Below are 15,444 nucleotides of genomic sequence, written 5' to 3' on the forward strand. Positions count from 1 at the left end.
TGCACGTTGGCAAGAGGAGAATTTCAAGAAGGAAGAAATGAACCAAAGGCAATAATACTTCAGCCTCACGTCTTGCCTCTTCTGCCCTTGCACTCTCAATTTAAGGCAGACTGAATTTCCTATGAGTCTTTAGAAACCATCTAGTTCTTTCTCGTTTCGAAGCCTGTGCACCAATGGATTCTCTGTTTTCAAGCTTCTCCTCTCCACTTCACTTAGCTACCTACCACTCATCACCGAGGTCTCAGCTTAAACACTAGTTCCTCCAGGGATACTTTCCCTGATTCCCTTAGCCTGTCACCGTTTTGTGTACTTTGCCTCCTATCATAGACTTTCTCCAGCATTTTGAAGTCAAGGCATCTCCAAGTGAGGGGAATAGCTGATGGAAAGGGACAAGGCGAGATGGAAGAAGTTAGCATGGTATGTTCTCTAACCAAGAGAACTTTTTTGGATAATGGGATTTTCTTTTTTTTTTTTTTAATATTTTATTTATTTATTTGACAGACAGAGATCACAAGTAGGCAGAGAGGCAGGCAGAGAGAGAGGGGAAGCAGGCTCCTTGCTGAGCAGAGAGCCCGATGCAGGGCTCTATCCCAGGACCCTGGGATCATGACCTGAGCAGAAGGCAAAGGCTTTAACCCACTGAGCCACCCAGGCGCTCCGATAATGGGATTTTCTTTCATTTTTTAAAAGAGATTTATTTATTTGAGAGAGAGAAAAAGGGAGAGAGAGAGAGAGAGCGCACACCCTAGCATGCACAGGGGGAGAGGCAGAGGAAGAGGGAGAGGGAGAGAATCTCAAGCAAACTCCTACCATCCAGGGCTGGATCTCATCACCCAGAGATCATGCCCTGAGCCCAAATCAAGAGTCAGTGGCTTAACTGACTGAGCCACCCAGGCACACTGATAATGAGATTTTCTTGATCTGCGCCGGACAATACAGAAACCATTAGTCCCATGTGTCTGTTGAGCTCTTGGAATGTGGCTAGTGCGACTGAGAAATGAATTTTATTGAAAAACTCCAGAAGTGAATTTTAAATTTTTAAAAAATTTAATTAAAATTTAAATAACCACACATGGCTAGTAGTAACTATATGGTCTCACACAAGTCTAACAAAAAAGAAACTCGCCTAAACAGGACAGGGTGGTAGAAAGAAAGGGGCCTAGGCTTTACTATCTAGAGAATAGGCCCCTTCAGACTAGAAGGGACCACCATAACTAAATGCTGGGCATGGTGGGTGTGTATATTTGATGCTAACCTCATACATCCCTCTGTAAGGCTCTTTAACTGGATGCTCTGAACAATTAAAGGTCTAAAGACACTAGGGACTGGTTCTCTGATGGCAAAATGAGAAGTATTTTGGCTTTGGGGAGCTTTTGCCTACATCTGCCACCCAGAGGCAGGGTCAGAGCCATTATTTTAAGAGGGTCAGCAGTTGGGAGCGCTGTGTCCAAATTCCCACCTTCTGACACAAGTCAAAAATAGCCTTCTTTCCTCCTGCCCTCCTCCCCTCTTCTTCCTTCCTTTCGTGGCTTTGTGCTAGGCTTTCAGGAGACAAGGTGGAACAACTCCGTATCTTTTCCCTGGAAAGCGCAGAGACAAGAGAAGATAATAAAAAGGAACACGCTGGCTGGGAGCAAGATGTTCTGGGTTCTGGTGCCCTTTGGCCAGACTAGCTTTCTACACCGCAGCTTTCCCATTTGTGAAATGTCGGGGTTGGAGAGGCCTTCTGAGGTCCCGCCCTAACTTCCTGGGTGCTTATGTAATGCAATCCAAATCCTGATGGCAACGAAAACAGCAGCCACGTTAACCGAGTGCTTACAAGTTCCAGGCACTGTGCTAAACGCTTCATGTTCACCATTTCACTCGAGTCTCAGGGGTGTTTTACAAACCCTCATTTTGTAGGTGAAGAAACTGAGGCTCTGTCAGTTTAAATAACTAGTCCAGGGTCACATAGGAATAGTCGAATTGGGTTTTGAATCCAGATGGTTCCAATCGCTAAATTTTTAATCTTTTTTTATGTATCAGTTCTCTTCAAGGTAGGTCAGTGATGAGTGTTGGGTTCAGACAGGGAGATATGCTTGGTAGGATTATTCATAACACTGAATGTTTTTTTTAATGAGTACTCTGATGGCTGTGTGTACACACGTAATTCTCCCAGCAACTGTACAGAGTGGTCGATACCAGTGCCCTCATGCACGGACCGGGAAAGTAAAGGCTCAGAGAGGCTGGGTAAACTGCTCAACACCACACAGCTAGCAAATGCCAAAGACTCAAAACTAGGGCCTGCAGTCCCCGGCCGCGACCAATCCGCCTGGAGCACAGCGCAGGCAAGCCAAGGTCCACCACCCGGGGGAAGGCGGGGCGGCGGGCGCCTGCCGGGCGTCTGGCGCTGCCCGGGGGGCACGCCTCCGCCGCGCACGCGCTCTCGGGCTCCGGGTCGGGGCGCGCGGCGGGCGCGAGGACGGCGGCGGGGAGCGTGCGCGCGGTGACGTGCCGGGCGCCATGTTGGAGGGCTGGTGGTAGCGGCTCGGGGAGGTGCTCGCTCTCTCGGTCTCGCTCTCTCGCTCGCTTCCCCCGGCTCCCTTCGGTGCCCCCCCCGGTCGCCTGCGTGCCGGAGTGTGTGCGAGGGAGGGGGAGGGCGTCGGGGGGGTGGGGGGAGGCGTTCCGGTCCCCGGGAGACCCGCGGAGGGAGGCGGAGGCTGCGAGGGACTCCGGGAAGCCATGGACGTCGAGAGGCTGCAGGAGGCGCTGAAAGGTGGGGGTAGCTGCCCCCCTCTCCCTTCCTCCTCACCCTCCGCGGCCCCCTCTCCTCTTTCTGGGCTGGGGGCTCTGAGGAGCCGGGCCAGGCTGGAGCGGGGGAGGGGGGGGACGCTTCCCCGGCTCCCATCCCCCTCCCACCTCCCCAGGGGCGGGGAGCCCTGTGGGCAGCTCCCTCCCGCCCGGCTCTGGGCTTTGTGTCGGCCGCCGACGTCTGGGCTGGGGGAGGGGAGCCGGGGAAGCTTTGGTAGGGGCCCCAGCCTCTCGCCCACCCCTCCGGGTTGAGGTCGTGGGCCCGCAGCCCCTCTACGGGTAGGCTCCGTTTTCCGTCGGGCCCCCGCACGGCAGGCGACTGGGTGAGAGAAAAAGTAGAAGGTTTGGGGTGCTGGTGCGGGGGGAGAGGGCGGCAGAACAACTTTAAAGAGTCTCAGGAAGTCTTTTACAGAGCTTCTGAAGTCATTCCTCCACGCGCCCTAATTCTGAGGTGGTCGCCTTCCACGCAACAGGCGTGAGAACGGGTGGTTCTCAAACTTAGAATAGCGTGTGATTTCAGCGTTTTCACAATTATGCGTTGACATCGAAATCATGTGGAAACGGCACCATGAGGTAGCTGCGGTTTCTTAAGACGCAGATTTATGAACTTTACCTAGATAAACAATTTATGGGGGTTGGGGCCTGGGATTTCTATTTTAATTGGTGTCTCAGATAAATCTGGTATTGGTGTTCCCCTGGACTACACTTTGAGAAACACTGAATTAAGGCTGATGTGTGGAGAAGTTGAGTGCCCCCTTTAGGAGGATTCTTGTTACAACGTGAAGGGACCAGTGTTAGAAGTAGAACTTGTGACAGGTGAATATGTGGCTGAGAAGCTGATAATATATATACATTTTTAATTGCTTTTTATATTTGAGAAAGAACTGGGAGAAAAGTTTGTTTTTATGGTGCACTGTAAGTGGTTGATGGACTTTGAAAATACTGATAATTTTTCTTTCTTCCCTTATTTAGATTTTGAGAAGAGGGGAAAAAAGGAAGTTTGTCCTGTCCTGGATCAGTTTCTTTGTCATGTAGCCAAGACTGGAGAGACAATGTGAGTTGAAAACATGTATTTGTTGTTATGGTCGTAGGTATCATTCAGAACTGTTTAGAAGGGGGGAAAAGTGAATTTCAGAAAAATTGAATAATCTTTTTACAGCTGTACAAGCTCCACTTACTTAAAGCATTTCCTAAGTGCGTATGTTTTATTTCCCTTATGCACACTCTGTGATGAGTTTAAAAATTTGTTAAAATTTCCTTCGTATCTGTGCTTTTGTAGATTTAGAATTTACTAGTCTGCAGAGCTAGGGAAAAGAATGCCTATCCCGTTATGACCCATTTTGGCCCTAACAAACAGGCTTATTTCTGGAATTTTGTGGCTTTGATTCTGTCTCAATTTTTTTTTGTTGGTGGTATTTTCTCATATTGTCCTTTGTCCAACCTTTTGTTGTCGTATTTATATATATGAGTGTTTGAAGTGTCACTTGTATTTATTCTCTTGAGGACTTAGGGTGATTATCTGACAAATTCCAGATGCTACAGTTTTGATTGTCCTGTAAACTTTCTAGGATAGCTAACTTGTTACATATGCTCAGCATTTTATTAGGCTTGTTTCCAAATGTTGAGAATCTGAAACTTAAACTATGAAGTTAGGGCTGTTTTCTTAAGTACCATTCCAGTTCATTGTGTGTGTAGTTTGTGTTGCAGGAGTTGTTTTTGCCATCACTAAGTTAATTCGTAGAAAGCAGTGTAGATTTGGTGACTTGCTTGTACTCTCTTTTTGTAGGGGGTGGGAAGTAGGAAGAAGATAGGTTTCTTTGGGTGCAGTGTTATTAAATGAGCTTTCTTTTGTCTCCCTATGTCTTGTCTATTTTTAAAATTCTTTTTGAGGCCTACTGTGAGTGTAAGCTTCAGCAAGTGATGTATACTTTCTTGGGCTTTATTAGCAGATGTTCATTTCTCACAAGTTGCACTTGCGGTTGTAATATATGTAGCCTTCTAATAACCAGCCTAAATTGAGAAAGGAAAAAAGACCTTCTGATTTAGTAGTATTTAGTAGTTATGTAGATAAGCTGAGTCTCCGTAGTGCTTTATTAAAAATTAACAGGACTGTATCTGTGATGTTTTGAAACTTATATTTTTATTTATTCCGCTTAAAAAGTGGAACTCTTTAGGAGGAAAAAAATTATATTTGTCTCTGAATTATAGTCTCTCTTAGAACATCTTGATTTTAAAAATTGATGCAACATAACTGGTATTTCTGTAGATAAGCTTAAAAATGACTAGTTGCTATCTTTCAAAAATAAATTAATCCCTAAATCATAAATTCTTAAATCATAAATTCTTAGATTTCCTCTATTTCTTTCAGATTGTCAGTTGGTTCAAACTTATCCCTCTACAATATCAAGAGGGGAAGCTTTTACTTTCAGAGTTTTGATAAACAAGATTATGTCAAACTTTTTGGAGATAAATACTTAAAACCTCTTCTCCTTATCAGGTCTGTATAAACTGGCTTCTCTTTTGATAAACTACATTGGCTGTAAATAGCTGAAAACTGAAAGAAAACTTCTTAATATCCTGTCAGACTGGATCATCATGTGGCTAGGGAAATGTAACCTAATTTTTGTGGACAATTATTTTGTTTGTATAGAAGATTTACACAATTCTGCTATCCACTTACTCCCTACCCCACATTTATTTACATTTTCTAATATTTTGTATTAAAATGGTGATGTTAGATTCTTTAAAGAATTTGGAAAGTATTTTTAAATTTATCATTAAAGCAGCTGGTGTTTACACGTTTAGCTTTAATCTTTTTGTTTTTAATCGACATTATGCCTTTTGATTCTGAAATTTGTATTTTCTTCCACTTTATGGTTAAACTAAGCTTTGTCTAACTTAACAAGATTTTAACAAGAAAATGTAAAGAACAGCAGATCAGATCTCTTCGGTGTTTTAGGATGGATGGGTTGCTTGAGATAAGAATTCCATAGTTTTTATTTTCATTGATATCTTATAGCAAGAAATCATTAACGGAAGAGATATGTGGACTTTGTTTATGAACGACCGTCAGTGATAGCCTAGGCTATTTTCCATTAAAAAAGCCCAATTTGACACTAGGTGTTTTTAGCTTTAGAGAGGTTTTAAAATTATAGAATAGGTTTTTACTGAGTAGGAGGTTGTAGGGAAATCTAAAAAATCCTGGAGCAATTTTCCTTTATGGTCTTTTAAAAATTACCTGTAAACATCTAACGTAGGAAGTTGGGAAAGAGGCTAAGACATGGCTTATTAAACTGTAACGAAGACAGATTATCTAAAACAATCTCTAAATTTTGCTGGTTTTGGCTACTTCAAGAAACTATTTTATTTATTTTTGAAAAAGATTTCATTTATTTATTTGACAGACACAGTGAGAGAGGGAACACAAGCAGGGGGAGTGGGAGAGGGAGAATCAGGCTTCCTGCTGAACAGGGAGCCTGATGCGGGGCTCAGTCCCAGGATCCTGGGATCATGACCTGAGCAGAAGGCAGATACTTAACGTCTGAGCCATCCAGGCACCCCTGAAAAAATTATTTTTAATGTTGAAAAGGTTACTTTGTCCTGAAAAATGGGACATTTCCTTAAAGGACACTTTACCGAAGGTAACAGTTTATAGCTTAATGCCAGGTATATAGTATGTGCTGAATAAACAGAAATATATGTGGTAGGTTTCAATAACGAATTTGCACATTTGATGGGTTTCAGTTGTGGATTTAAACATTTGATAAGTTTTAATTGCAGTTACTCTTTTTTTTTTTTTTTTTTTTTTTTTTTTTTGCAGTTACTCTTTTTGATGGTCATATTGTTCCCCTCTTTGGCCCGTGGGAGCCTCTTTCATTTGATCCCAGAGTACTTTTGACTTGGCTCTTAGTAGTCTTTGAGTGTCCATAGTCGCTGGTATTAGAATATGGTTTTTTTTTTGGACACAGAAAGAGAGATCACAAGTAGGCAGGGAAGCAGGCTCCCTGCCAAACAGAGAGCCCGATGTGGGTCTCAGTCTCAGAACCCTGAGACCATGAACTGAGCCGAAGGCAGAGGCTTCACCCACTGAGCCACCCAGGCACCCCTAGCATATGGTCTAAGCTCATTCCTACCTAGACCTGGAATCAGACATTTCTCAAGAAGCCGTGTCTTTTAGTGGGAAGTAGTGTTTAAAGACTACAACCTGGAGACTGGAGATGCTTATTATTACTGAGTTGGTCATTGTTTCTAGCCTCTTCAGTGGACAGAACTAGTAAAATACTACGTGATTCATACTGATGCTTCCCGTTCAAAATCAGGACTACAGAGTTTTACTTCTTCCACCCTAACAATTCTGGTTCTCAAGGACACGGGAAAAGTCTAGTAATAATACCAACTTCACTGGTGTAGTTAGTAAGAACATCAAAATTGTTCATATACTCTCCCAATTTGTGGCCCAGTTTAAGAAAAGTAGTTGTATCTATATTATCTGGGCATATAGCTATTACATAAGTTTCTCCTAATCATCATTTGTTCTTATTTTTATAGTAGCTCTGTATCAAATGCTCACCACCAGTCCTTAGGTCAGTATCTCTAGTCAGTTCTCTATCTCTAGAAGTTCAGTATCTCTAGAAGTTCATTTTCTCCTAGAGTCTTTTGGCAGAGTTCATGGGACATTTCCTGAGTTTTTATATATTGTTAACAGTTAGTCAGTTTGGAAATAAAATTTTTGGTTCTCATTTTCTGTCATTGAGTAACTTAAATATGTTAATTCCGTTGTTTTCCCCAACTCACAGTACCTTGTCAAAAAATAATCAGAGGATAATCTAATTTTCTTTACCTAGTTAAAAGCCATATACTCTTTTTGCCTAGACTCCCAAGGAATTTTTTTCTGTTAAGTACAGTAATTTTTTGGGACTTTGTTTTAGGGTTGGGCATTTTGGGTCAGTATACTCAGGTATGTGGTATGCTCTTTCAGTATGTATTTTCAAATTTTTCATATCTTTATTTTTAATTTCAGGAAATAAAAATTCTTTTCTTTGATTTTCCTTTTCAGGGACTCCTTGTATTCTTATGTCAGTCATCTTTACGTGTCTTCAGTTTTCTTTATTTTGTCCTGAATTCCTTTCCTTATTCCTGTTAAAAAAAAACAAAACAAAACAAAAAAATCAAGCTTTGGTGAGGTAAGCTTCATTTATTGAAAATACATAGTTTGCTAAATTTTGACATCTGTCCTCAAAGTTGGACCGCACTGAAGATTCTGAACATACCCATTCATTATTCCCAGAAGTTTCCTCATGCCCTTTTGTAATCTTCCTTCCCTGGGTGTGCTCCTCTTCTCAGGCAACTGAAGATCCACTTTTTGTCACTTTAGTTTGCTTGTTCTATAATTTTATATAAATGGAATCAGACAGTTTGTAGTCTTCGGCTTTTTTTACTCAGCATAATCGAGGTCCATATTTGGTTATCAGCAGTTCATTCCTTTTTGTTTCTGAGTGCTATTCATTATATGGATATCTTACAGGTTTTTTATACATTCAGTAGTTGATGGACATATGAATTATTTTCAGTTTTTTTATTATCAGAAAAGCTGTTACAAATATTTGTGTACAGATCTTTGTATGGACGTAGGCATTCTTTTTTCTTGGATAAAAAAACCTAGGAGTTAATTGGCTGGGTCATATGGTAGGTGAATGTTTAACTTCTTGAGAAACTGCCAGACTCTTTTCTAGAGTGACTGCACCAGTTTGCATGCCCACCAGTATTAGTGGGAGTTGAGTTAAGGTTTTCCACGTCCTTTTCAACATTTAGTATGGCCCTTTCTTTTTTTGTAGTCAGAATTCTGTTAGGCACATATTGCAGAGTGGTTTTAATTTGTATTTCCCTAATGACTAATCATGTTCAGTATCTTCTCATGTGTTTATTTGCTATTCCTGTATCTTCTTGGTAAACTGGTTCTTCAAGTCTTTGCCCATTTAAAAATTGAGCTGTTTTCTTACTGGTTTTCGAGAGTTCTGTATATGTTACAGATACAAGACCTTTATCTGACCTAGGATTCTTAAGTACTGGTACAACTTTTGTGGCTTTTCTTTTCATTCTCTTGATAAGTGTCTTCAAGGTGAAATTTTAAACTCTGTTTTGGTTTTTTAAAAAATTTCTTCCTTTAAAGAACTCTTATTGCGAAAACTGTTATGTTCTTTCATTCTCATGTACTAGCTTAAACGTCTGTTTCCTGAAGTAATTTTAAAAATGTCTAATCATTTGCCAAAATCTATTATAAAACTCATTTTCTGTGTTTCTCTAATTCTGTCTTGTATCATTTTTCTCTGTGTCTTTAGCTCATTTTGAAATTGTATCATACAGTTTTGGTCTGTTTTTGGACAAGTCTTTCTAGGTTCCTTTCATCGTCTGTAAGGATGTTTGTTCTCCTTACTCTTTTTTCTTACAATTACTTTGTACTGGGTTTGAGCTTGATACTTTCCTATTGCACATTTTTACATGAAATTAGTTTTCTTGACCTTTGAGGAGGAAATTTGGTTCAGAATAGCTTTCCTGACTTCACAGAGCTTTCTTACTATTTTTTTAAGTATTTAAGAACATGGAGTTTGCTCTCTGAAATTTCCAGGTTCTGTTTTCTGCTCCTACTCTTAATTGGACGCTGTCCAAATGAATGAAGGACGTTTTCCTTCATCTTTATTGTCCTCTCCACATCTGGTGTCATCTCTGGATGGGAGCCTTGGTGTGTCACTTTCAGGATCACATTGGAGCAAGACTGCTGTTCCTTCACTGTGGGTCCCTTTTGTTTACTCACTAGTGGAGTGGGCATAGCCCATTCAGTTCCAGGTGCTATGCTCAAATTACCTGTCATGATTTCTAGTGATTGCTTGTTGACAGATTTGTGGTTCTCCTTATCCCAGGCCTTTCAGGTGCACCATGACCTCTCTCTACTTTCTCTTGTTCAGAACCTGATAAGGTACGGGTCATGTAACTGTCACTTTTTCTTAACCCTTTATTCTTTGGGATTTATGAGGTTCGCTACCTTCTTAGCTAGTATTTGTGTTGTGTTGGTTTTTTTTCAGGTAGTTTAATTGTAAATGTTTTTGTTTGTTGGTTTTTGGCTTTGCTGTCTAGTTATGTCTGATATATGGGGTTTTGGAGGGATAGAAAACTAAAGTACCATTGTCACCCTTTCATAATTATACTTCTTATGACAACTTGTTACTTTCCTCATCTATGAAGTAGAAATAATAGTATTTCATAGTATAAGTACTTAATACATGGAAAACTTATCATGTCACTTGGTGAAACAGTAAATGCTCAATAAATAGTAGTTACTGTGTGGACAGTGCTTATATTGAGTCTGGATTGTCCCCTCCCCCCTACCTTGCTCCGTGCAATTTGAAATTTCTGTGTGTTGAGCAATTTTGACATAACAGTAAGAAAATAAAAGATTGCCTAAAAGTAGTTAACAACAGCTGAGACCTCCTTATTGTAAATAAAAATCTCCTTAAGTAGATGAGGCTGTTAGAGCTTTCTTCTCTGGATTTCTTCAGGGAATTTTGTTTCTCAGCTTAGTATTTACTGAACAGTAGTATGTACTGAACATTGTTTCTAAAATGTCAGTCTCCCTAGGCACCTGGGTGGCGCAACTTGTACTCATTTGAGCAGCGGATTCTTGTTTTCTGCTCAGGTCATGATCTGAGTTGGGGCTGTGCTTGGGTTTCTCTCCCTCTGCCCCTCCTGCTCATGTGTGCTCACTCTTTCTCTAAATCCCCCCAAAATATATATATATATTTTTTAAAGATTTTATTTATTTATTTGACAGACAAAGATCACAAGTAGGCAGAGAGGCAGGCAGAGAGAGAGGAGGAAGCAGGCTCCCCGCGGAGCAGAGAGCCCGATGCAGGGCTCGATCCCAGGACCCTGAGATCATGACCTGAGCCGAAGGCAGCGGCTCAATCCACTGAGCCACCCAGGCGCCCCCCCCCCCCAAAATATTTTTTTAAAAAGTCCGCCTCCTATACTGCCTTCATTATTTGCCACATCCTTGTAATATCTATGTAAATATTTAATTCTGTTTTCTAGTTTGGCTTACTTTTTTTCAGATTTTTTCAAAATAGAAAAATATTACAAAAGTTAAGCCTTCATTTTATCCCTCCACAGAAATGTAGTCACTATGTTAATTTTTTTCCCTTTGTGAGAAAGATCTGAAATCACTGGTTTGTTGCATTGGTTACATCTTTCTAAGTCAGTACTTATACTCTAAATCTATAAATACTAAAATAATGTACTTACTATGAATTTTCCTTGTGTCACCTAAAGTCCTGTCATGTACCACCATCACAGTGGTACACAGACAAAGCACAGATTTTCATTAAATATTAGTTAAGTGGGTGTGCTTTTATTTCACATGTTCCAGTAACTGCAGTAATTAAGGTATAAACATGAAAATTTTAGTCATTTTCATTTGTTTCATCATATCATGCTGTAAACCTGATGTGTCATGCATACTGATGAAAATCTATTGATGCTTTGGAAGCTAGACATGCCATTTTTGTTTTCTGTGAGAGTTAACTTAAAATTTTGCACTCTTCGGTGTGCACATGAGCTCATATTTTCCCTGTTCAGTCCCTGTTTTTACTAGTAGTTGGTTAGTCCCATAATTTCATGAGAGTTAGCATGTGGTAATATTCTTGGAAGGAGCATGGCTTGAATTCTGAAATTAGGTTGGCAACTTCTCTCCATGAATTTGGGCGCGTTATTTGTGAGCCTTTTCCCTCACTTGAAAAATGGGATTTTTACCATATAGTTGCCGCAGCTCTTGTGAGGACTTAAATAAGTAGAAGGATGTACCTATAAGTACTAAAATTTGGAGTAAAAATTAGAATTGTCTATATGTCGGGCATAAACAGTAAATTTGGTTTAAGATACAAGCCTGAGGTATACTGTATCTTAGGGAAAGGGCTCTGGTTTGAGTCAGTACAAGACCTGGATTTGAATTCCTACCTCTGCCACTTACTTTGTGACCAAGGCAGAGTTCTCTGTGCTTTAATTTTCTCATTATACATCAGAAGTGCTTAATACAGTGACTGGCACAAATTCACAACCCACTCTCATTCCCACCCCTAAATGGGAGCTGCTATAACTCACTATTTTATATCCCATTATTTAAACCATTTAAATTACTGTGGGCCACAGTCGGTTAAGATACCAAATGAGGGGCTTGTAATCGATGATCTCCAAGGTTCCTCCCAGCTTGAAAACCATATAGGAGTCTGTGTTATGGCAGTTACTTTGGGGGTGGTATTGCAGCTGTAGTGATTAAGAGTGAAGAATGGGGCATAGTGATTGTGGTTGATGTTAAAAATGTCTGCTGATGGTGAAAGATGTTAACTGTTGGGAGTGTATTGCAGAGGTGAATGGTTTGGAGACCAAAAAAGATTAAAAAAAAAAAAAAAAAAAAAAGAATCAGTTGTGTATACCTGGATGAGAAAGACCAGTCATGGTTAACCACTTTAATTCATCAGAGCCACAAAGAGGTTCACAGAATGCCATTCTTAGTGTCACCTGTATACACACCTGTGGTTTTTTGTTTTTTTTTTTTTAAGATTTTATTTATTTTATTTAACAGAAAGAGATCACAAGTAGGCAGAGAGGCAGGCAGAGAGAGGAGGAAGCAGGCTCCCTGCTGAGCAGAGAGCCTGATGCGGGGCTCGATCGCAGGACCCTGGGATCATGACCTGAGCTGAAGACAGAGGCTTTAACCCACTGAGCCACCCAGGCGCTCCACACCTGTGGTTTTCTCTACATGCAGAGGTCCTCTTTGTGTCTGCCAATTGATGAATGCATCAGTTCATAATGCTTATGGAATATTACTGGAAGTCTGTCAGAAACTCCATGTTGTTTCCAAACATCTTATTAGTAAGAAGTTAAGGATTTTATGATCCACAATTTACTATGCTTTCCCTCTGTTTTGTGGACTGTAGGTCTTTTACTTTAATGATATGGGAGGTTGTGAGTGAAAAGTGTGTGTGTCTGTCTGCATCCTTCTGCCTGTATCTTTCTGTACCAAAATCAAGTTTCAGTATCAGTAGCAAACAAAACAAAACACAAAACCCTTAAATGTATTCAGTGACTAAAGCAGTAGAGACAGTTGAAGAGGAGAATGTTGGCTGTTACTTCATTTAATACATATGTTTGTGAAAGCATTTTACTTTAAAAATACCCAGTGAATCTGAGAAATATATTTTAGATCTTCATTTTTGCTAGGCTTTTGGATGTGTTTAGTTGCTTTTCTTTGCTTTCTCTGGTTTCACCCACAGCAGTCCTGTTTATATTATCAAGCTGCCTGGGTTTGGCACTGCTTGTGTGCAATCTACCTTGTGTAATAGGTACTTCTGTAACCCAAGCTCAAAGTCCATTCCTACCAGATACACTGAGTAGTATTGAGAGATTACACCACTGACTATAAAGTGAAAAATAGTTAAGTGTCAAATTAGTAATGATGTAAAATAATGGTAATTACTGCCTCCAGTTCTTTTTCAAAATGTACCATATATGTGACAGTGTAGTAGGGCTTTTTTGTTACCACTTAGCATTGTGTCTTTGGGGAGGGGGGCGGAGAAAAGCTTTATTGACAGGCTCTGTGGTACAGTGAAGATGCTCTTGGAGGTGAATTTGTCAGGGTATCTCTCTTGACTCTGTGCTTATAATCTGCTTGACGCTAGCTTAGAAAACAATCTTGGTGAAAATTTTTTTTTTAAAGATTTTATTTATTTATTTGACAGAGAGATCACAAGCAGACAGATAGGCAGGCAGAGAGAGAGAGGGAAGCAGGCTCGCTGTCAAGCAGAGAGCCCGATGCGGGACTCGATCCCAGAACCCTGAGATCATGACCCGAGCCGAAGGCAGCGGCTTAACCCGCTGAGCCACCCAGGCGCCCCAATTGGTAAAAATTTTAGTTTCCTTATAATCTATGTGAATGACCATGATGGAATAGGTTAGTTACCTAAGCCACCCTTTCTTCAGGTCCCCCACTGAAAATGTGAAACAACACTTAACTTCAGAGTTTTTTGAAATAGCAGGTATTCAGTAGATCTTAGATTATTTATTTTGTTTTTAGATTGATATGAAAATAAAAATTAGCAGTACTAAAAATAAATTTAATACCAATTTTGGTACTTAAAAGGTTTGCAGCTTACTGAAATGAAGTCCTAAGAATAAAAACATTGACCAGTTACAGTGATATCTCTTCAGGCCCAAGACTTCCCTAAAACTCATCAAACTTTATACTTGAGACTGAGCTAGTTACTCATTTTGCTTTCTAAAACTTTGCTTTAGCTATTATATTTTCCTTCTTTGCTATAACTTTCTTTGCTATAACTAGTAAAGAAACTGACTTAGACTTCTTCAGACATACAGTATATTGTACTTTCTTTTCCTGTCTCCCTATGATTTGTCTAGGCTCCTTGCAGTTTCTGGGTATCTTGAGTATTTTTGACCCTTTTAAAATTTTATTCTCCAAATGTTACTTCTTGTGTGTGGTGCTTCTCAATAAACTCCTTTGTGGAGTCTTAGATTGATTTTAAGCTTGTGAACCTGAAATGGGGATTTATCTTTAAGGGACTAGAGTTTTCACATAGGACTTGTGTTTTGGGTTAAAGTGGTTTTTCTTCCTAAAAGGCAAACTTTTAATAAACATTCTGTGCCAGACGTTTCATATGTGTATCTTGATTTGATCTTTACAACTACTCTCTGAAGTAGGTATCTCTGCTTTTTAAAAGCACATACTGAGACTTAAACATCTTAAAAAATTTTAAGATAGTGCATCTGGTGAGTGCCAGAATTGGAATTTAAACTCAGACATTCTGACTTTAGGTCCGCTCGTAGCCTGTACCTTTATACTCCTTGTCCCATGTTGTCTTATCACGTCTTCCCTCCTTTTTTTTTTTTTTTTTAAAATATTTTATTTATTTATTCATGAGAAGCAGAGGGAGAAGCAGGCTCCTTGCTGAACAGGGAGCCTAGTGCAGGACTCCATCCAGAACCCTGGGATCATGACCTGAGCCTAAGGCAGACGCTTAACCATCTGAGCCACCCTGGCATCCTACATCTTTCCTCTTTACTGAAGCACTCTGAGAATTCTTGTAAAACCTTGAGAATTTGAAATTATGCTTTTGACAGGAATCTGTTAATAGTTATTTCTGTGATGTTCTTGCTTCTTACCTAATCCTGACTGATGTACCTGTCCAGCTTTCCTTTCCTTGTGGCATACCATGATAGGACCTTCTAAGCACTGACATGTCTTAGTTTTCTGGGGATTGTGGCAAATATGGGGAGATCGGGTGGGGTAATTTGTGATTTAAGAAAAAAATGTGTCAGAAATACTTTACTGGAAGAGTCAGTAAGGTAAGTTACTTGCTGTACTTTTAACATTTGTGATTTGGACTATTTTCCAGTAACCTCAAAAGCTGAAAATTTTAATAATTGTAATTTTTCACAAATGTAAATTTAAAGTGTATAGGTGATAAGACTGATGTATATTTTAGTTGAAAGTATGAGCCTGGCTTTCTCTTCAATATATGTGTTTTGGATTTGTTACTCTTAATCAACCAAAAATCTGAACCTCTCAGTATTGGGAGGTAGGTGGTAAGA

At 40.1% G+C, this 15,444-nt stretch overlaps 1 protein-coding gene across 1 annotated transcript in view; it reads left to right on the forward strand.

Moving 5' to 3' along the window:
* The first annotated feature begins 2,479 nt into the window (after positions 1 to 2,479).
* The window catches only part of PPP4R2 (protein phosphatase 4 regulatory subunit 2), a 54,526-nt gene continuing 41,561 nt past the window's right edge, over positions 2,480 to 15,444 (forward strand). The window contains exons 1-2 of the mRNA XM_045990674.1: positions 2,480 to 2,755; positions 3,763 to 3,844. Coding sequence (XP_045846630.1) covers positions 2,722 to 2,755; positions 3,763 to 3,844 — 116 coding nt within the window. The 5' untranslated portion in view covers positions 2,480 to 2,721. The remainder of the gene's footprint in view (positions 2,756 to 3,762; positions 3,845 to 15,444) is intronic.

The sequence above is a fragment of the Meles meles genome, chromosome 20 (assembly GCF_922984935.1).
Source record: "Meles meles chromosome 20, mMelMel3.1 paternal haplotype, whole genome shotgun sequence".
Lineage (NCBI taxonomy): Eukaryota > Metazoa > Chordata > Mammalia > Carnivora > Mustelidae > Meles > Meles meles.